Source organism: Pollachius pollachius (genome assembly GCF_949987615.1).
Source record: "Pollachius pollachius genome assembly, chromosome: 5".
Lineage (NCBI taxonomy): Eukaryota > Metazoa > Chordata > Actinopteri > Gadiformes > Gadidae > Pollachius > Pollachius pollachius.
In genome coordinates this window covers 9280623-9302450 of record NC_136938.1, presented here as the reverse complement: position 1 = coordinate 9302450, position 21828 = coordinate 9280623, and the positions used below count along the sequence as shown (strand labels likewise).

The 21828-nt window shown below is 44.6% G+C and overlaps 1 protein-coding gene across 1 annotated transcript; it reads right to left on the bottom strand.

The window, feature by feature from the left end:
* Window positions 1-4773: 4773 nt before the first annotated feature.
* tmod2 (tropomodulin 2) lies at window positions 4774-21191 on the bottom strand. Its single transcript, XM_079736713.1, has 10 exons — window positions 21082-21191; window positions 16227-16448; window positions 14316-14472; window positions 10078-10200; window positions 9692-9763; window positions 9453-9583; window positions 9263-9370; window positions 8487-8630; window positions 7784-7928; window positions 4774-7019 (listed from the first exon to the last, which is right to left on the bottom strand). Exons 2-10 carry the CDS (start codon window positions 16347-16349, stop codon window positions 6988-6990), a joined length of 1035 nt encoding a protein of 344 aa, XP_079592839.1. The 5' UTR covers window positions 16350-16448; window positions 21082-21191; the 3' UTR covers window positions 4774-6987.
* Window positions 21192-21828: the final 637 nt, after the last annotated feature.

Below are 21828 nucleotides of genomic sequence, written 5' to 3'. Positions count from 1 at the left end.
TTTCGGAATCTATTCATTCCATCTCTGCAAATAAGACAGAAAGAGAGAGACACAATGATATTTCTCTGAAATGTAAGTAGGAATATATGTATGCTTGCCTAGCCTCTGAGGCTAGAAGTTTAAAAGTTTGTTTCTCACTTGCCTGTGAGCCATCTACCTCTCCTTTGGGAGGCTTGATGTTTCATTGTGTAAGACCATTTGACAACAATGATATCGTGTACACTACCATTTAAAATTCAGTATGAAACGTACTTCTGTTCCTTTGCCTCCGTACTAACAAAAGGAACTGAGAGCCCTCTGCATTGTTTTTACAGATAGGAAGCATCTGGGTAAGGGTAGGGGACATCCCACATGTTAATATCACCAGTACTGATTGTGTAACCTATGCAAGGTGATCATATGTAATTTGAACCTTAAACAGACGGCAGATGCTGCTGCTTTTGTATGGCTGAGTTGAGAGAGAGAGAGAGAGAGAGAGAGAGAGAGAGAGAGAGAGAGAGAGAGAGAGAGAGAGAGAGAGCATGTTCAATGAGTAATCTAATTAGCCATAGCACAAGCATTGGGTTACAAAGGAGAAAAGCAGTGGTAGGTATTAGTAAGTCTTAGATTAAATTAGGCTTCTCTTGGAAATGACAACCAATGTCACTGAAGCTGCACATTATAATATGTTTGAATTGGAGAAAAGCAAACATATAGGAGAAATACAGATAGCAAATGTATGCTCAACCTGCTCAGGACCAAACAAGACCACACTGAATCAGTCTACATAGTTAATAATACTCATATGTTGCAGCTACCATACCTAAGATAACGTGTCACATTTCCCCAATAAAGCAACTACGCGACTGACCTGCAAAGCTGTTCCAATGGCCATCATAATTCTGAAACACTAGCAATGAGAGAATGGAGTCGAGAAAAGGTGTATCTGGTGCCACCTACTGGCGATTGTGTAATGTCGTTCGAGTAACTTCCAAAGGACAACATGTATTAGACTAGTCATGCATTACGTTTTATAGAATCTACAGCACAAGATACATGGAACATACTCTGTGTGTAAGGTGGATGAAGCCTCAATAAAGACAGGGCCTTAAAGGGGAGTTCAGCACTCTAACCACATCCACATCCACATAACACCTGTGACCTGATATATAAATGCACCAATGCACATTTGTTGTTATTGCATGGACTGATTTGTCACATCTTCCCAAGTCGGACTTTACGATTCCCCCTCTCTGATTAAACTTGTTTTCTGATCTTCTGGATACAGAGGATAACACTTTCATTAAATCTGAACCAAACCAACTACAAATGCTTCCCTGCAGTCTAAATACAACACAAGAGCAGGGTCGGGCTTCAACAGTTGGGACCAACTGAACATTTTGGTTTAGCCAGTTGAAGATCTCAGACCTTTCTCAGTGCTCTTCGTCATTGTAGACCCGACCTCTCCTGGTTTCACGTGGTCTCCTGTTGAAGGCCCCTTACCACGTCCTTCAGAGACCGGAGAGGGCTGCTGAAAGCCTGTCCTTTGCTTGTGGATGCATAGAAAGCAGTTGCTGCTCATGAATGATAAATATCTATTATTGATGCAATCAGCCAATGAAAAAACAGATATTGAGTTACAATGGAGAAATGCATTTACCTGCTTCTATGATTAAGCGGGTCAATAGTCTTTATTCGGAAATTGCACGAATTCAGCAGCATCGTTTGAAGAGATGTTTTCATCAACAGGAAACATTAGAATATGAACAAAACATCTGCTCTAGCTGAAGTGGGTTTATATCTCGTATTGAATAAACCGTATGAGGCCATATGAGGACAGGACATATTAGTACATCTTTTGATATCAGAATAGTGAAAATGATCAAATCCCAATGGTCCTGATCCAGCGATTGGGATCCTGCACTGGCCCTCAATATCCACTTCGCGGCAGTGTTTCACCATAAAACACGCTTATACACTATACTGACGATTTCTTATTCTCATGGTTCCTCTTTCTCATGGTTATTTTTGTAAAAGTAATGTGAATAATTACCTCTGTAATTATACTTCCTCTATATTGATGTGGTGTCAAATTACGCCATGGCAGTGTGCTATTTTCCAACATATGCCTCCACAATGTAACACTCTACGTGGTGTTAATGTGATTGTGACAATATCAGTGTCTACGAATAATTGTTTAATTTCTTTGTAACAATAACCTCTTATGTTTTCCATAGTTTGTCATGAATGCATTTGAAATGAAGTAACCAAGACAGTAATTCATATTTTCCATCAAATGATAGGCCTTAGCAAAAAAAAGGCAAAATACAAATTCGAAGATGCTGTAGGGCGTTCTATGCTTCTAAAGTAGGCCTACATCTGCTAGCCATTACTATTTAGACAGAAAATATGTTTGACTCATAAAGATGATTTTGGGACTGTTCCTCTGCGGCTAACCCTCAGTTACCACGAATACACCAACCCCCGGAACAAATGTGATTGAACCTGCAATGATGTTGTTTATTTTCGTATCCTCCATGTGTGCGGCGCTCAGCATATCCTCTGATGTTACCTGCAACCCGTGACCCGCCCCCCGGAATCCCATTGGACGGTATTGAAGCGCTCAGATCCCGAGCCAAGTCAAATCAAACACTCACTCGGAGGTGTAGCTCAGCCAGCCTGTGTGTATATTTGAAGGCCTTCTGAGAGGAGGTGCGCTGTTTTCCATTAGGAGGATCTTGCATAACACCACTAGCTGTCTGCCTGTGTCTGGAGGACACCCGCCATGCTGTTGTGTGCCGAAAGAGCTCCACTCTCTCCACCTGAACACATTTGCATCCGGAAGAGACAAAAGTCTGTATTCTATGGGATGTACGTGTTTGTTTGTGTGTGTGTGTGTGTGTGTGTGTGTGTGTGTGTGTGTGTGTGTGTGTGTGTGTGTGTGTGTGTGTGTGTGTGTGTGTGTTTTTGCCTGCGTGCGTGCGTGTGTGTGTGTGTGGGTGGGTGTTGGGAGCCCCTGATGGAAAACATTTTTGAATATCATGTCATCTTATCGTATTCGAGTTTAGATTCAGATTGGAGATAGGGAACAGTGAGTTCCTAGGGATTGTATGAGAGCCAATGTTGAGGAGCCCAGGATAAGTGTTAAGGAATTATTTCCAATTAGTTTCATGACCAGTAGGGCCAATCACATCCCAGAGGAGCCCCAAGAGGAAGCAGAACGCAGTGTCTGGGGGGGTCGGGTTAGCACTGTCAAGCAAATGTTGGATAATGGAGACTCGATCAGGTCCAAATCAGTTTATCAATCACTCCAACCACTATCCTCTGGATAAATTCCCCTGAAGAGAATCTTAGCGAATCTTAATTCACGCCAATAATGACTGAGGTACTTCTCTGTATCTTATTGCCACCTCAATCTGTTGACTGCGCTGAGGTTAGAGATTGCCGGAGGGCTGATAGTGTTTCACGCATCAGGGTTAACATTGCACACTAATGACTCACTGGACGACTCTCGTTCAACTGTGAGAGTGGAGTGTAGCAGACCTGGTCAGGAACAAAGCAGCAGTGTGAGCAGTAATGGGCGGGCTGCTGCCAACAGCTCCATGCGGCCATGCAAAGTGACGTTGCTATGGACACAAACAGAAATTGTCTTTTTTTTTCTTTTTTTTTTACTTGGTTACCTATGGAAAAAGTGTTTTTCTTTCTTTCTTCTCATTTACCCTAAAACGCGCCAGGGCATGCCCACTGAGACACGCACATCTGTAAACCCCTGTCCGCTACTAATAATGAAATCATTATGACGCCACCTCTCTTCATGTGAAGGCAGGTTTGTTTTGGAAACAATCGCCAGTGATCTCATCCTGGTCCGCGTCACCACTTGGATGTGTGGATGGATTATTATCATATCCTAACAAGCCAGGAGACAGAAGAACAGTTTGATTTATGCCTTGCTCATATGGGTCAACGCCAGAGCGTCACTTAGGCCCTGCAGCCATATTGGATGATGCTGTTCATATTCTTGTATCAAACAAGCCAGTAACTTATGGCTGACTCACGGACCAGAGCCATAAATCTCTCCCTATACTAGGCCTACTACCTAGCTTACCCTGTTTTACGATCAAGCAGATTTCCCCCATTAACCTCTTGTAGACTCTTATCATCTGACTCATTTTGACGTCAAGTATAAAGCTCCTGAGGGGTCCGTTTTTCGATCTATTGTTTGACTGCATAAGTGGAAAAGGCTCGAAGTATCTCTGGATGTAGATCCTCTTCCACGTTATGCTACTCTAATCACAGCCCAGAAAAGTTCAGTTTCCATTGGGTGAAATGTCCCGTCCCCCCCCCCCCCATCTGTGCCTTGTATCCACAGATGTTTTACGTCTGCCGTTCCCAGTACTTGAGTGGAAATACTTCAGTCCCCCCCACCACATCACACACACACACACACACACACCACGCCTCTGTGTCTACTTTTACTGCTAGTTTTACAGCAGTGCTCGGCACCAGGGAACTCGCATGGAGTCATGCATTACCTCATCACCCTGGCACGTGGAGGGAAATGAAATGCAAAAAAAGAAACATCACAGAAACTGGATTTGAGGTAATGACCACATACCTATCCCAACGTCTTTGTTTCAGTCGACCATCCCCTGCCAGCATTCTATGAGACAGAGCTTCTAGTTGTTAAAATAGTCTTGTTATACCGTCACGATAACAGGCTGAAGTCATGCTTACAATTGTTATTTTTTATGCTTCCAAAATGTGAATACTGTAGTGAGCGAAAATAGTCTGTCACAAAGAATATGTAAAAACATTTATTGTTGAGGAAGTCTTGAGTATTTGACAGTGCCTTGTCCCTGTATATTTCACAATGGTACATCTCCACTCAAGTATAGTCTGATGTGGGTTTTTGAAAAGGTACAAAAGAAAATTAATAAAACAGCAGGGATTTATTTAAATTTGTTTTAAATCTGAAATGGCATAATACAATAGTAATACATGAGATCACAGGATATTAACAATGTAGGGGGGAGAGGCATTCCATTTAATCCATCAGCAAAGCACAGCGACGTGAAAACAAAAACAAAAAAAGAAATCGGACAAAACAAAAAACATGGAGTTCATGGAGGAAAAAACAAGTCGATAAAAAAAACCCTAAAACAAAGCACTGAACACAGCCAGGGCCACGTGTGCCTCGAGGAATGCAAAGACAAATTAAGATACATTGGTCAATGGAATTATGTGATCACATCGAGTGGAGGTTCTCATGCAAACGTGTGGTTCCTTATTATAGACGATTACATGATATAACGAGTTTCAAGTTACCTCTGCGTTAGTATACCTACGGCAACTGCTGTGCTTGTCGCAGGTGAGTTAGTTAATCCAGAGTGACGCGTCACTGCGCAAATCCTGCCGAGTGGGTGCATGGGAATGTGTGTGTGTGTGTGTGTGTGTGTGTGCATAAGGTGTGATCAAGGCTCATGTAGGACAATTACCTCACAAATATAAATGTGTTGTGCCACATCACAATTTAAACTCTTCTTTTACACATTTTTGCTATGTACAAAGATGGTTCAGATCGAACAAACAAACAAATTGGGTGACGGTGGTGTACTAGCTAACAATGATCCGGTATAACCGACAAATCCAGAATACAACTGCTTTCAACCCCAAAGGATTCTTCCCCTACCAGCTGACTGAATCTCACCAAGCAGACACAGGTTCTATCAGAAGTCCAGTATGGTTCCATTAAGTGCTGTATATGTTAGTCTTTGGCATTGTGAAGCAGCAGAGAAGCCAGTAAAACGAGTACAGACGGTGAAGACAGCACTATCAGGTAGATGTTTCTTCTGAATTGAACGCGTTATACCTTCCAGGATTAACCGTTTGATTCCTTTTTAGATTTCAGACCACGATGGTCATAAGGTTTTGCTATTTACTATTCACTGCCATACAGCAGAAATTAGGACCAATATTGTACAAGCGGCATCAAACAAGTTTTTGTTCCAGTAGTGGTAAAACCGTTAACATGCTAATTCCGATGCATTTCAAATCATGTTGTTGAACCCAATTTAGCCATGTTCATACAGTAGGTTTACATGAAGTCAAGGATTAGCGTCAGCTTAGCAATATAAGGAACACATACAGTCACATATACCAGCTCTAAACCTAATGGTGTATCCATTAGCCATTATTGTCCATTAGCCATTCAGGTCCCTTCCAAATCCACTGCAACAACTCGCCTTGCTATCGACCTTGTTACCTAGAAAGCCAGTACCACTCATCCAATGGGAAATCCTTGGACAGAAGTAGAACTGTGTTACATGGATTATGGACAATTTTGTCAATGGATGACCGTGAGGATTGGGAGCAGGCTAGCTGCCACAGCCAAGTCAAAACCATTTGCTTAGGGTCACCAGTATGTAGTTCAACATGCTGGCCTGACTTGGCCTGCCTCTGCTTTGCTTGCACATATGAACCACAGAGAGGTTGGCGGTAGAAAAGCTCAGCTAACACAAAGTAAGTCGGCAAAAGGTGGAAGATCTATGGCGCCCCCAATGGAAGCATTGGGTGGTACAGTTACTATTATAATTTAGATCATGGTTACAAGTTACACGTTCCCTTAGTTGGTTATTATGACCGTGTAGTTCAACGTGCTCATGGTACAGTATAAAAAGAAACTAAACATAAGGTTGAACCGGAAAAAATAACTCGAACATGAGTCTGTACAGATATAGGCTCACGAAGGGACAAATTAGCAACCAAAATGGACTGACTTAAAACTACAGCGGTAACATAACAATAAAAATGAGAATGAGCTTAAGTTTACAGGAGAGGGCGATTCCAGTTATTTCCCTTCTGCTCAGATGTTGGTTCTGGTCGATGCCTTGCTCCATGGTTTGGCACAAGACTTAAAATTCCACACAGTGAGATGAGACCAGGGAATTGGCTGAAAGTATTCCACATGGTGAGATGAGACGCTAGGATTGGCCGGGAGACCGTCCGCCCCTACTGGTCCCCTTCCACTCGCCTCCTGCGGACTGAACAAGCAAAGAGGTCGGTTTAAACGAAGAGCACAACGTGAGATGAAAACCCAACGAGATGGATGGCAGAGATAGCAGCAGAGGAGAAAGACCACCAGAGGAGGTACACAAAAACACATGCTTCTCCTTTAAGGAACACGGCCCATTGGGTCGCGATCACATCTGTGCGCGGGTCATTAAACTAAGCATCCAGGAGACGGATCAAACACCCGTCATGAAGGGGCTATGGTTAGTGTGCATGGGAGTTAAGCTTCGAGATCATACAGTGTCAGAAACCTGGTGGTTAAAGTCAAGGCAGTGCGCACCCTCCTGTTGAACGCTGTGAACACACTGGCAAAGTGAATCAGAAGGCATCGGTGCAAACACGCCAGACCACACTCATGCACAACCACCAGACCTGTGCTATGGCAGCTCTGAGAGGACAAGGGGCTAGAGTAGGAAGGAGAAGAAGAGGTGGGGGCGGGTGTCAGGCTACAGGTTTTTTTCCCCTCCGTCTTGAAACATATGCATTGAATGTCTAAAATATACATTTATGATGCATGATATATTCAGAAGGGTACTGCCCTTTTAACCTCTTAAAATCGACCATCTAACAACACAGCAACGGATCATTAAACACTAGTCAGATGGAAAAGCACCTTCAGTACCGTTTGAAACATTGGAACCCATAATATAACCTGGCGATTGACTGCCAACGTAAGCGGACCAATCAAAGTCATGGACCATGAACCACTGCACACCTCAACCCCTACGTCACGTACCCAGGTCATTGTTCTTGGTGATGGCCGCGGCAGCTCTGGCACGTGGCCCCTGCTGGCAGAAGTGGTAGCCAAACTTGATTACGTTGTGGTTCTCTTCCAACATCTTGGCTATCTCCATCTCTACCGTGGTGCCCAGCTGCTGCCTCTGGAAAGACACAAAGCGAAAAACACTGCTGTGAGGACGAGCACCTTACATGGCTCACTGTGTGGTCGATCAAGGGTCGCTTTGTCTCTTGTGAAGCCTGGTCCTTTTCCCCAGGTACCATTGCAACACTAAAGGGCTGATTATGTTTCCAATTTAACGCAACGCAAGGGGGTTTAGGGACCCATTACGTCATTGCGGACCCTCCTTGCGTCCACCGCAAGGGCCTGACGTGCGCCTCCCAAAAATTGAAACCTTGCGTCTAGGCGACTTAGCAGCAAGGGTTGTGATTGGTCCGCTCACTAAAACCCGACGCAGAACCAATACAGCTTCACTGTTTTGGTTCTGTGTGTGCGTTTGGTTCTGCAATTACTAAGCAGTCGAAGCGTCTGCGTGGTAATTGCGTTTCATCGACGTGGAACTATAACTGAGTCTTTAAGTCCTCCAGCCTTGGGGAGGTTTAGATAGTTTGTGATTTCCATGCATCTTGTGAACAATGCAGCAGCCCTCACAACAGATCAATAATGCAATGCTGCGGGCATTAAAGGGCCGAGGAGCTACCTGGTTGTCGATCTTGATCTCTGTGAGAGTGTCGTTGTCTCTCAGCGCGTCCACCAGTGCCTGCACTCCGACGCCGGTGATGAAGTTAGTCTCCAGGTTCAAGCTGCGCAGCGTCTTGTTCTCCCGCAGCATCTCTCCGAAGGCCTGCCACCAGGAGGGAGAAGAGAGGAGAGAGAGAGAGAGAGAATGAGTCAGCACAAAAAGTGGGAAAACACCAGTGGTGGGAATAACGGCGTTACTAACAGCGTTTCTTTTTTCCCTCCAAGAAATTAGAGGAACGAGTGTAATCGTGAAATGCACATTATGCCCTGGACAAAGTGCCTCTCCACGTCAAGTAATTCAAACATCTTTCAACGTTGCATGCTTCCATGCATTCCATGCTTCCGTGCATGAACATGCACATCTATTTCAAATTTCGTTAAAGAGGGATGGAGTCTGGGGTCCAAATTATTTGACACATTTGAGCATTTAAAAATGTACTTTAAAGTAACGCAATAGTTATTTTCACAGTAACTAGTTACCTAATAATAATAATAATAATACTAATAATAATAATAATAATAATAATAATTTGTATCTGAGTAACTAATTGAGTTACTTTTTGGGAGAAGTAACTAGTAACTAACTAATTCCTTTTTTAAAGTAACGATGCCCAACACTGGAAAACACACACAAATGAAAGGAGACCAGACTTGCTACACCCTGGCCTCTGTGGCGGGGGAAGTCGGCTCCCAGTTTGATGTCACTTCTTAAGAAACCAACGCTCTCTCTCTTACCACAGCTATGGGGTCGTTACTCCGTGTGGCTGCTAGGCTGAACTTCTTGACATGGGTGTTGTGCTCCATGGCTTTAGCGAACTCTTTCAGAGTAGGGATGGGAACGTTCTGGAAGAAGGAAGAAAAGTAATGACTGAGTTGGTGTGGGATGAGTGACGACTGATGCTAAGGAGAGGGTGTGAGTGTGTACCTTGATGTTGTTGAGGTTGACCTCTGTGAGGGAGGGGTCGTTGCTCTTTATCCTCTGCAGGGTGTCCTCCACGTTGGTGGGGTTGGGGGGCTCGTCAAAGACGGGGACCATCTTCTCCCCTTTAATGACATCTAGAAGAACACACACACACACAGTGCCGGAGTTAAGGCACCCTGACTGTTTGAAGACTGTTTCTAGTGTAGTGGATCTTTGGTGGGGGGGGGGGGTGTTGTGCTTACTACTGAAGCCTTCCTTGCAGGTCCCGTCGTACGTCTGAGTGCTGGTGACCAACGTATGAACCCCCAGAATTGCTGGAAAAAAGAAGAAAAATAAAAAAATGACTCAATCCGTGCGCCGGTTGTTATCAACAAAGTCATGCTCCTGCTGACTGATTCCCTCTCCCCCTCTCGTACACCGGGGAACGGATTGGAGGTAAGAGAAAGAAGCCTGTGTTTTACTGCCCAGATAAAAAGATCCTTTCTCTCCCGGAACAGTGCTCTGCTTTGATTACAAAACTAACTTTTGCATATATGTGTGTGTGTGTGTGTGTGCGTGCGTGTGCGCGTGTATGAGACACACGGGGCCAGCTATTGGAACAAGTCCAAGTTTAAGCGTTAGTGTTTACCTGCGAGGTCGCACAGCTCTGTGTCCGTGGCGCTGGACAGAGCTTCTTCTAGCTCCGGGTCAAGGGTCGTGACTTCCTGCTGAAGGGACTCGATGGGTCTCTGCTTGGGGACAAACACCTTTCCTGTGGAGGACAAAACGAGGGCCGTGAGTCACCCCGGTACACTACAGTGACTGCATTTATATTGCGCTTTAATCCAAAGCGCTTTACAATGTTGCCTCACATTCACAGATTCATGCACACACCGACGGCGGTGTCAGCCATGCAAGGCGGTCCAGGGTGAGCCAGCTGGTCGGGAGCACTTAGGGTTATGCGCCTTGCTCGGGGACACCTCGACACTAGCTAGGAGGAGCATGGGATCGAACTAGCAACCTTGCGGTTGTCAACCAAGCTGCCCTACCCCCTGAGCTACTGCCACCCCCGACGAGAGGTAATCAAAATAAGAACATGAATAGACGAACGCAATGGAGATTCGGTCAGCCTCAGTCAGTATTTTTAGTGTCAGAAACCAGTCGGCTGGTTTCACTTAGCTTTTTGGCAGTTTCTTCATTCCCACACTCAAGGGAGGTTACCAGGTCATTGGTTCACATGACTGTGTGTGTGAGCACGTGTGTGGGTGTGCTTGTCTGTATGTTGCACAGCAACAGAATGAACCCATAAGTGGTACCGTAGATATCTTTTGACGTTGGCCGAGAACAAAAGTTTGTCCCTGGTTTGCCTTGTTCGGCAAGGCAGACCACAACTCGGAGTCACTGTACTGTACTGTAGGAGTCACCCCTCCACTTCCTGTTTCCGTCTCAAGTTGTGTAGTATTTATAGAATTGTGATGCTCTTCTTTAACAGATTATAGGGCTTTGGCTGTGAAAACGCTTGTCCACCCATCCCCCATATCAAGTCTACAATACGGACTCCCTAACTATAATGTTGGCCACAGCTCAATGTTAAAGCCATTAAGGAAGGAAGACAAGATGCAGTTCTTCCACTACTGTGTGAGACGGGGAGACCCTGGACTTCCATCAGGAGATACAGCCGCTAAAGGTCACATTAAGTCAAGGTCAGGACAGGTACTTTAGAGCCCATGCCCCCGGTCAGTCAGAGCTCAGGGCAGTCACGGAGAAAGGCCCCTGGTAAGGAGCTTAGCCATCTTACAGCTGTCGTCAACACGGTTCAGAATGGAGGGGAACGTATCCATCAACTCATCCCGTCTGTCGATAACCAGGCTCTTAGTTTGTTTTGAGGCCATTTTGCATAGCCAATGGATGGCTTTGTATCCATTGTGTGTTGGGTCTCATAGTGGTTTACATGCAGCGATTTATCATTGTGCCTTCCATTGGATAGTAGCCAAACATTCACGTCACCAGTCAGAATATATACAGGGAACATCCAACAATGGACCATTTTAACATGCTTATTCCTCATTTTACCCCAGCACATCTATTGGTGGAGCACATGGAAACAAATGAGGGCTACAATGACTCTTCTCCGTTTTGAGTTTGCTGGCTTCCGACTTTCACGCTGGGCCTTAACAACATCTCACCCAGCTGGAGAACTTTTTAACAGTCCCGGAGGACTGGCCCGGCCGACCATGCAGAGCTTCACGCACAAGCCATGACTTCCCCCCCCCCACCAACAACCATGGCATCACCATGGTAACCTCTTGGAACGAAGACAGAGAAAGCAGGAGTCAAGGAAGTCACGGGTCAATGGCTGGAGACTAAACGTAGCTGGTGGGGCCACCAGTGCTTGGGCTGATAAAGCAAGATCTCTTCCCCCCCCCACCCCCTCTCTCCCCGTCTGTCTCCCCCTCTGTCTCACCCTCTCCGTCTGTCTCCCCCTCTCTCTCCGTCTCTCTCCCCCTCTCCCAGTCCCCCTCTCCCTCTCTCTCTCCCTCCCTCTCAGAGTAATCATGCTAGTCTCCGGGGGGCGGCCCTGGCATTTCCTGAAGCCATTAGAACGTAAATACAGTGATCAGGCCGTATCCGGGGCCATGTCGCTCCGGACGGACATTCATCGCCCCAGCAGCACGGAAGGAAAATCCCAAGAAAGATCAAGACCACTGGGTGTAGTCATCTAGGGGAGCCCACAGAACAGGGCTCGGGGTAAATGATGGAGAACATTAAAGAAGTGGGCGACATTATTCTCAGTGGAGATTGGCTTGAAGAACAACAACAATGTGATCCGTCATGGCTGCCCTCAGCATTGTCAGAAGTAAATAAAAAATAGAACGTACCCTTAAACCAAGCGAGAAGAGTTTCCCACCCTGTTTAAAGTCTCAAGGAAAGCCTGACAAAAACGAAAGCCAAGGAGACTGAGAAATCTGTGCATATGTGAATCGATCAAGTACCGTCTCTCAAGTTCACGCAAGGGTGTGTGTGTGTGTGTGTGTGTGTGTGTGTGTGTGTGTGTGTGTGTGTGTGTGTGTGTGTGTGTGTGTGTGTGTGTGTGTGTGTATCTGTGTGTTATTTGGGGCAGCAGTCACACCCAGCTCCTGTTTGCTAAAGAAACATGACACAGTCTTATCGTCCTTGTTTGAACTGCAAGTATACTGTATACTGGAACTTAACTCAAGGTTGTATTGGACACGTTCCTCTGACCTCAGCAACCACAGCATTATCTTCACCTCTGCCAGTGAAAACCAGACAGAAAAGGCTTGGTGACATGTGACCAAACAGGTATGGGCTGCAGGAGACGACGACTCGCTGTTGGGAAATCCAAAGTGACTTAACCTGAAACCGCCTGTCAATATAGCGTGTCTCCGGATAATTAAACTACAGCCACTTCATTTCAATGGGCATCTGCCGTCAAGAACACAAACTTGTGTGGAGGTTTGAACACACACAAATACATTTGCCTGTATAATGAAGGTAGATAAAGAGATCATTTAGTGGCAAGTTATTTTATGTTATGTCTTCCGTGTATATTTGTATACAAGTAAGAAATGACTGTTCAGTCCTAATTTGAGTTAAAAAGAAAACAAATCTTTTCTATTTCCCATTTATGGACACTTCAGTGGAAACCTTGATTCTTTACAGTTTGGGCTCAACAACCACCCAACAAACATGCAATATCTGCATGGCTGTAATCTCTACAAGAGTGTGTGTGTTTCTCCTGACACATAACTCATCATCAGCAGGGGGTAAGTGAAACAAGAGGAGGAAGAAAGAATCCACCACATTCCTCAGGAGAAGCACATTCATTTAGGGCTACGACACACACACACACACACACACACACACACACACACACACACACACACACCCCTGGCCTTTCACAGGACCACTGAAGTCAGGCTGAATAGAGTCCAACAGCCTAGTACAGTCAGAACAGCACTAAACTAATCTGCATGGAAATGCATGACACATGTCGCACGCACGCTATTGAAGGACCTTCCTGCTGCAAGCAAATCATTAACAGAACCACAGTGGCTAATTAGGTGCGGTCCTAAATGTTAACAGTCCGTTTAGATTTAGTCTTTAGCAATTCATCCACAAGGACGCACTCACAGAGACCTCCAGGGTCCATACAGCCTGCGTCCTTGTGTGCAAAGGTGGGGAACCGGAAAACAACAAAAGTGTTTCCGCCAACCAGGTGTCTGGTGTTTCTACATGGGATTTGGGTACGTAAAATCGAAATTTCCATGCGGTGATCGACTGCCTTTGAGCGACTATTCAAATGCGTTGGTCTCTCTGTAAAGGGTAAGCCTTAATCTGCTGGGAGGATGCTGGACTGTCTACTGGGCCGCTGAGGATCCTTGGTAAACAGATAAGAAGATCTGGAGCAGGGGTCAGCCCTGCTCCCAGAGTGGTAAAACACAGGTTCCCACGCCAGCACCCCTATGTTGACAAGGATTTGAAACCATGATGCCCCTTGCTTTGCGGTCTCTCCTAAACTCCTGTTCCCTGGATGAACGACCCGGTTCTCCTTGGATCGCAGGTCTCGGCGAGCAACACGCAGCAAAGCATTGGAGACAAGTCTGCTGCGAGTAGGTCAAAAGCTAAAATGAAAGCAATTGGATAGCCCTGAGGCATGCTGAAGGTATTCTGTCCCACTCTCACTCTCACTCACACACACACACACACACACACACACACACAACAGTAAATAGGCACACACTAAGTAGCCAATGATTTAAGAAGAACACATAAGCAAGACGCACACATTCACACACTCTGACGTACGCATACGCCCTGACACGCACACGCACACACACACACACACACACACACACACACACACACCTTTCCTCTCGCCGGTGAAGGGCACCACGTCGTCCCGGTCCTTGTACTCCATGGCCTCCTTCTCCAGGTAGGTGAGGAGCCCGTCGCGGTCAAAGTTTCCTGTGGCCTTCTTCACGGTCTGGTCCTTTTGCCGCATGCTGGCTGGCAGCAGTGCGTTCTGTAGCACAGTAGTTCATTGCAAACATTACATTTAGGGCATTTTGCAGACACTTTCATCCAAAGTGACTTACTATAAGTACATTTGTCATAAGAAAGTGAAACAATATATTGCTCTGAGGACAATAAGGATGTTCATAGAACCAAGTGCAGGTTCCCCATATACAACAAAGATAAGATAAGATGCTACATAACTAAGTACTATAACTAAATACGACATACAATAAGTGCGTACATTAAGTGCGCCAAGATGAAGGCCAAGGGTCTTTTTACATTGAACACCAAATTGGTGGTTGGGATCTTAATCTTAAGTCAATCAAATAATTACATATGATGGTGCTGAATGAGACGGTACCCTTGATGCGAGACAGCAACATTAGTTGTGTTCGCACCAAGGTCGATGTTTTTTTACAGCTGTAGTCAGCGAATCAACCAGTTTAAACCAATCACAATCATGCATCTTTGTCCTAGTCACCAATCCCCATCGTTCCTGTACATGTTTAGGACATGGCTGATGTAACATAAGGTTTCTCAACCCACAATCCTCTTAGTGCATCCATAGTGGTAAACTGCGTTCAGAGACCTATAACAACCCATCTTGTATGGATTGAACATTCATCTAGATAGCAGTGGGTGGGCTACAAGCCCATGTTTACCTGCACTGCGGTATGTGAATATAGGTTGCTTTAGAGATAACATAACCGTGTACAGGTGTAAATATGAGCTCTTCTATACTGTAAATAAAAAACATAAAACGTGCTCTGCTGGAACACTGAATAACAGACATTTTAAGACAAGACACCCTTCTTCCTATAACGTTTATACAATGCGCAGTGTGTTCTATAAAGCGAGGAACGAGTTCTATGGCAGGGGATACAATCGAGTGAGACCAAAATTAGGCATTTTGCCTAACTTTGGCTGTTAGAAGGGAAAAGGAGGAAAAACCACACTGTTCCATTCACAAAGAAACAACACGCTGCAAATATCAGCACTCACCCTGTAAACATGACAGACTATGAGTCGATCTCCAACAACACTCTTTTGTCCTTCCACATCTTTATTTATATATCTTTCTTTATTCATCCACATGTCTATAATCCCACGTCGTCTGCGATAGGGCGCCTCTCCCTCCCCCTGAGGCCTGCAGGCCCTTGGTGAGTGCTGTCATGGACGGCTCTAATGATACACCGTGTGGCTCAACATGCTGAGCGTACGTTGTCCCAACACGTTTAATTGCCAAATTACTGTTGTGTATTTTAAAGTTTTGTTTTACCTCGATGTGCTTGGATCGCCCTGCGGTGTTATACAAGTCTTGAGTGAGGCAGTGAGGTTAAACTATTACTCTTTTGAGATTGACATTGCAGTCATACAGTATGATAGGGCTGTATAATGAACTCCCTTTTGTCGAAAACGTCATTTAGGCCTCTGCGATTAGGCAGTTACATTAAAATCAAAGTACAAACAGTTACAACTCAGCGATTGCTAAATTATTATTGTTTCTTATACACAGAATATAAATATCCTCATCTGCAATTTTAGATAAAAGAATCAAACTGGCTGTTGCCTTGCAGGAATGACTCCACTCTCTGTGAATGTGTAATAACCCTAAATGTAAATTTGAAACGCAATGTAAATGTGATGTAAATGGGGACCCTACAGTATGACTATCATGTTGGTCCTAATGACCCGACAGTACGACTATCATGTCGGTATAATCATCGAGGTGCAGCCCTACAGTATGCTCAAGCCCCTTACCTCTGGATCCAAATCTTCCAGGGCCGTCTCCAGCTGCTTCAGCTCCTCAGCCGACAGGTTGTTGAGGATCTCATCCTCGTCGAGGTCCTTGTACTTGCCCAGGTCCTTCTTGTACAACGCCATGGCTGTGTGGACGGCGAGCTACGCGCTCCTGATGCACGGCAGAAGGGGAACAGCTCCTCAAGGCTCAGCGCTGAGTAGAGTGGAGGTGCTAGCCGAAATCTGGAGAGAACCGACAGCAGAGTGATGAAGAGACATCAGGAGAGATAAACACCATGTAGACGGGATGTTCTGTTGGACTTTGAAGTAACCGATTAGGGATAAACAACTTTTATTTCTGTTGTTGCCCACCGAAAAGGAAAAACAATACAAGGTTTGATTCAGCTCGCTTTCGCAACACACTGAAAAGTCTCACACACATACGACAAGAGAGCAGCAGCTTTCTCACACTCATCACGTTGATCACCCCCAAACTGCACATGAGATCTGTGCATGTATATGAAACTTCTTAACCTTCCCTGAAGGGAGGGGGGGATTATTGATAAACTAATGGAAGACTCAAAGTTTAAGTGCTAGGATGTAAAATAAAGCAAGTAGTCTGGTGTGTTATTTAGTTAGGAGGCCACAATGCCTTTGCCTCTCCCACATCATAGCAGGAGCATGATCTCATCACACCTTGCAGATGGTACACACACACACAGTGTGTGTGTGTGTGTGTGTGTGTGTGTGTGTGTGTGTGTGTGTGTGTGTGTGTGTGTGTGTGTGTGTGTGTGTGTGTGTGTGTGTGTGTGTGTGTGTGTGTGTGTGTGTGTGTGTGTGTGTGTGTGTGTGTGCGTCAGCCAGGAGACGTTATCGTACATGAAGACAATAGCGCAGTATCAAGTGCAGTAGCTGGGTCAGTCCAGAGGGAGTTCCCTGCGAGCTCAGCGGGCTTTCCTGGTATTATCTGAGTCTCTTATGTACTGTTCAGGCAGCAGTGCACCTCCCCCCCCTCTCCCTGACTGTCTGTCTGTGTCATACAGGGTCGTTTCTTCACCACAGTGTGCCAGTATTGATGGTTATTGCAGTGTGGTGCCATGACGACCATGGCTCAGTCATCAGCGGTAGCTGGTGTCTGGGCACCGGTAGACTCAAATGTCAGTGCTGATGTACTCATCAAAGCATATGATCGTGATGATGAAACCAATAGGCCTTATCCTCCTGGAGGTCTCTGTGCACACAGCACACTGCAAGAATCAGCAAAAACTGGGATGGTTGAGTTCAGTTCAAAAGTGCTCTGTATTCAAAGAGGACTGGATGGATGCCATTGACACTGCAAAGACATGCCAAAGCACAGACATAAATTAATTTATGTGATTGTAGAGTGTCCATTCATTTTGTGTTGGGGTCTTGTGTTCATTGGATGGTAGGGTGTTAGGGTCATGAGGGCCTTGTGTTTATGAGAGGATACGTTTATGCGAGGGTCTTCTTGAGTTTGTGGAATGTCTTGCTGGATTGTTATGATGAAATGCTTTAAGGAATCATCTGACACATCCAAGAGCTACCCCGCCATTGCTTTAAACATAACATTTACATCACCGGCTAGCAAAAGAAACTACTTTTCTCAGCAGTAATTTGTCTAGTCTGGTACTGAGAAACAGCCTTAAAGCCATGCTATATTACACGTAGGCGTACATAAAAAACTTAACGCTCCTATGAAACCCTATTTTTTGAAATACACAGGAGGCCTATTGTGCTGTCATCATCGACAAAGTAACTTCTCCATGGGACAGGGATGACGGATCACTATTCAGGCTGTAATAATAGACAATCATGTTGATGGTAATGAGAAAACAAAAAAAACAAAAGCATAAGCCCGTAGCAGGATGCATTAGCCAGGTCTTATTGATCCCTACGATCAAATTAGCTTGTGAGAGTAGAACACTTGAAGATTCCTGTAGCCAGTGGAGCGAAAAAAAAGCAGTGTAGCAAAGTCTTTTCAGCTGAACGAGAGAGCATCCAACACAGTAGCTCAGTGACTCGTCTAAACATCTCTGAAGTTACTCTTCAGGGGGTTGCACGTTGTCACACAAATCATGACATACATGTTCAACGTGGGACATTTTAGACACTGGTAAGCGAGTGTTACATCTTCTTTGTTTATTATTTAACGTCACAGCAAAAGGTCAAAAAGGTCCATAAGGGGATTAAAAGTTTATACACATAAAGTTAAGCACGTAAAAGGATAAAGTCACCAACACAATCCCTTCCTCCCCTAATCCTTTCTGGACAACCAAAGGATTGCCAGAAATATTAAGTAGCTTGACTCTCTCTCTCTTTCAAGTCTTTAGCTGACCCATAGTAGACCTATAACTTTAAAAAACACACTGCACTAGTCGAGTTCCCTCCCCATTGACTAACCACTTCAAGAATATATCCTGACTTCACAGTCACAATGAGTTATTCATGACTATACCCACCGTAGCAGTAATTATTGTTGCATTTCCAAATCGTGTTATCATACAGCTGTGCTACTTGGAGGCAATGGGAGAGGCTGTGGTAGGAACAGGAAACATTAGAGCGTGTACAATTACTACAGGATAGGAATCTATTCAAAGTGACCCAGCTTGGTGGCCCATTGGGACACCATTCCATCTCCATCCCTCCTAGTCTCCTCCCCTCAATGTTCCCCTGGCTCCCATCTCTCATCTCTCAGCTGACCCATCATCCTCATCGTGTTAAAGCAGGACATGGCTCTGCAACGCTGCATGGTTATCCTATGCCAGATCGGGTGTTTAGCCTCCGACTCCCACTGAGGCTGCCCTACAGCGAGGGCTGGCATCATTGTCCGCCCATGAAGGTGGGTGCCGGCAGGGTGTTGGCATATGGCATTGAGGACATGGATCACATATCCGCCACACTTGCTGATCTATGAATAATCCATGAGGTGGCTTGCCTAGCCATACAGATTTTTTGTTGAAAATAAAACGTAAAACATTAGTTTACACCAGTGACGATGAATATGAAGAGTCCCTTCACTTAAATCTTATTATAATAAACAAGGCAAATGTCCAATTCATAGTTGGACTTTTAATTCACCTTCCATCGCATGTCCAGCGCTCCCCTCTTGTCTCGTCACTACTCTACTCCCCTCCTCTCTAAACTCCCCTCCTACCCTCCTCTCCAGAGGTGACTGGGGAAAGACGGTGATTGGAGCAGATGGAAGTCGGGAGTGGAATCAACACTTTCAGTGGGGGATTCAGCTCTATGCAGCGCACAAACAAATCTAATGCAATACAAAACCACAAAGCCATTGTCATATTTTTACTCCATAATGTACATTCCTGATTATAACATCATGGATATGCCATCTTCCTTGCATTGACATGTCTAGTTGTGATATTTTGAACCCACCAATAGTAAATGCATGTATAGTTACCCTAACTTTAACTTTCTTATTCTATGTCGTAGCATACTCTCCATGGTTACAAGCGGGAGGAATGGTCAGATGAGGTAAGACGAGGCGCAGGGGTGTTTTCTCAAACAAACAAACAGCTCCTAATGTTATTTTTGGCATCCTTCTCAGAACCCCTTCTACAATGAGTAATGCGGTCGCCGTTCTCGGGCGAAACTCAGCGGTTGGTGTGCAGTAGGTCACCCGCACCTCCACGGACTACTAACGATATAAACCGCTGCAAAGACGTCATGATCACCAACATTGTTGGTTCTTGTTACATGAGAGCAAAACACAGCAACATATGTCAGTGGAACCTGTTGTGTACAGTGACACTGTACACCAGCATGGCATAGTTGACACTCAAACACTGATCTCTGCACAGATGTCCAGTCAGCAAATACATAGATAATATCATGCAGATCAAGAGTAGTATAGGATACCAGGCTGTTGGCCAAGGGGGGGGGGGGGGGGGAAAGAAAATCACCCGTCCCTTAACAATCGTTGCCACATTCTATTCTTTGAGCCACGGACCACACCCTCATTCACTATTGCGCACTGCTGTGTAAACTGTATTTATCGTAAACGTAACGTTACCGATTTCCACACACTATGTAATTCACAAGAACCTTTTTGAGTCACTGGACGTGGTACACATGAACTATGCCCAAATGACGAGGATTTAAGAAGAGAATAGCACAGAACCCTTGTCCCTGTAAGAATGTACATCTCATTGTAGCTGAAGTCGTAAGTTAAGTCAATATCGTTCAACTAAATCCAAAACGAACAAACAAGAGTAATAAGGACATGGTCTGAAACATTACTATTAAGACTCATCGTGTTAATACGCTTCAAAAAGTATGCACCGTTACTAATCGAAATATGGATAAACATCAACACATCTGTACACATGGACAATTACATACATGTTCGGGTGGGGACGCAATCACACGCACGGCGTCGGAGAAAAACACATTAGTCTTCCTAGTCTGATTTTTGACTTGTAACATGGATCTAGTATAACAAGATGGGGATTGGGGAAACTACTGACATTAATTTAATTTTAGCCCATAGACCAGCTCCGATGTCTGCAGCATTGAGCCAACCTTAACTATACCTTCATCACACACTGAGAAATATCTTAGCTTGGTTTGGCTGGAGGTGTTATTTTACGTCGGTTCGAGGGGATTCACATGCTATTAGTAGTCCCATCGATTGATGCGAAATACACTGATGTATCCCAGCGTTCCCAGGGACTCAATTCGAGGTTATCGTTAGCAGTTTAGCTCCACCAACTAGCTAGAAAGCGCAAGTGTCTGTAAGTGACAGCTTGCTAGTTTATTGACAAAGTAGCGTGACGTAAATTACAATAATTGCGGAAATAAAAAAATAACCAAAAACCAAGATAACTTATTTGCTTACCTATAGATAATGGGAGCCGACAAATAGTGTCAAATAATCCCAATCTCACCAATGAACGCTTACTTTCTCACTCGTACCAAGGGCGGTAACACAGGAAGACAGAACCACCGTTTTTCGCTGAATGACGGAGAAGTTAACCAATCGTTAGATATTAAAAGTTGTCCCGCCTCTTTTTGTTGAATGACCAATAGGCTGAAAGTCTCTGGTCTCTGGGAGGGGCTTTGTGGCACGACCAATTCAGGCAGGGCCTGATCTGGGCAGTAGGTCCACGTACGTAATCGATGGTAAACTCTCCAGGAAGGGGCTACAATACTTTGATTTCTTTGTTAGTAACAATTTACCTGAATCAAACAGGACAGTTTGGCGCATCTATTTGTGATGGTCGTTATTATTTATAATGTCGATTATGGTTATGTAAAGATGAAAGTTGGGACAATACAACATATTTCGATTTATTTTCTTCATTTTAGAACTTGCTTTTTATAATTTGCTTTCGATAATCATTAAACGATAAGATATTTATGAGGCTAATTGATTTCCATAAATGAATTGGTGGGCCAACCAAGTTGTATTATTTAAATGTAGGATTTTATGTATGCCAGTAGTTTTGATTTTATGCCTCGATATATGGCTAGATTTAAGTTATTAGATAAATTATTTAAATGGTGGAAATCGTCAGTGTTCATAGGTCTACAAATTGTATCATAATGTTTTGTATTAATAACATTTCGGACTTGATTGTATTCA

Bases quoted from the DNA above. Each gene is read 5' to 3' on its own strand.
- tmod2 (XM_079736713.1), bottom strand. From the start codon at position 16,349: ATGGCGTTGTACAAGAAGGACCTGGGCAAGTACAAGGACCTCGACGAG. The intron at 14,473-16,226 runs GTAAGGGGCTTG...ACTGTGCTACAG, and splicing joins TGGAAGATTTGGATCCAGAG to AACGCACTGCTGCCAGCCAG. The intron at 8,631-9,262 runs GTAAGAGAGAGA...TCCTGGTGGCAG, and splicing joins GTAACGACCCCATAGCTGTG to GCCTTCGGAGAGATGCTGCG.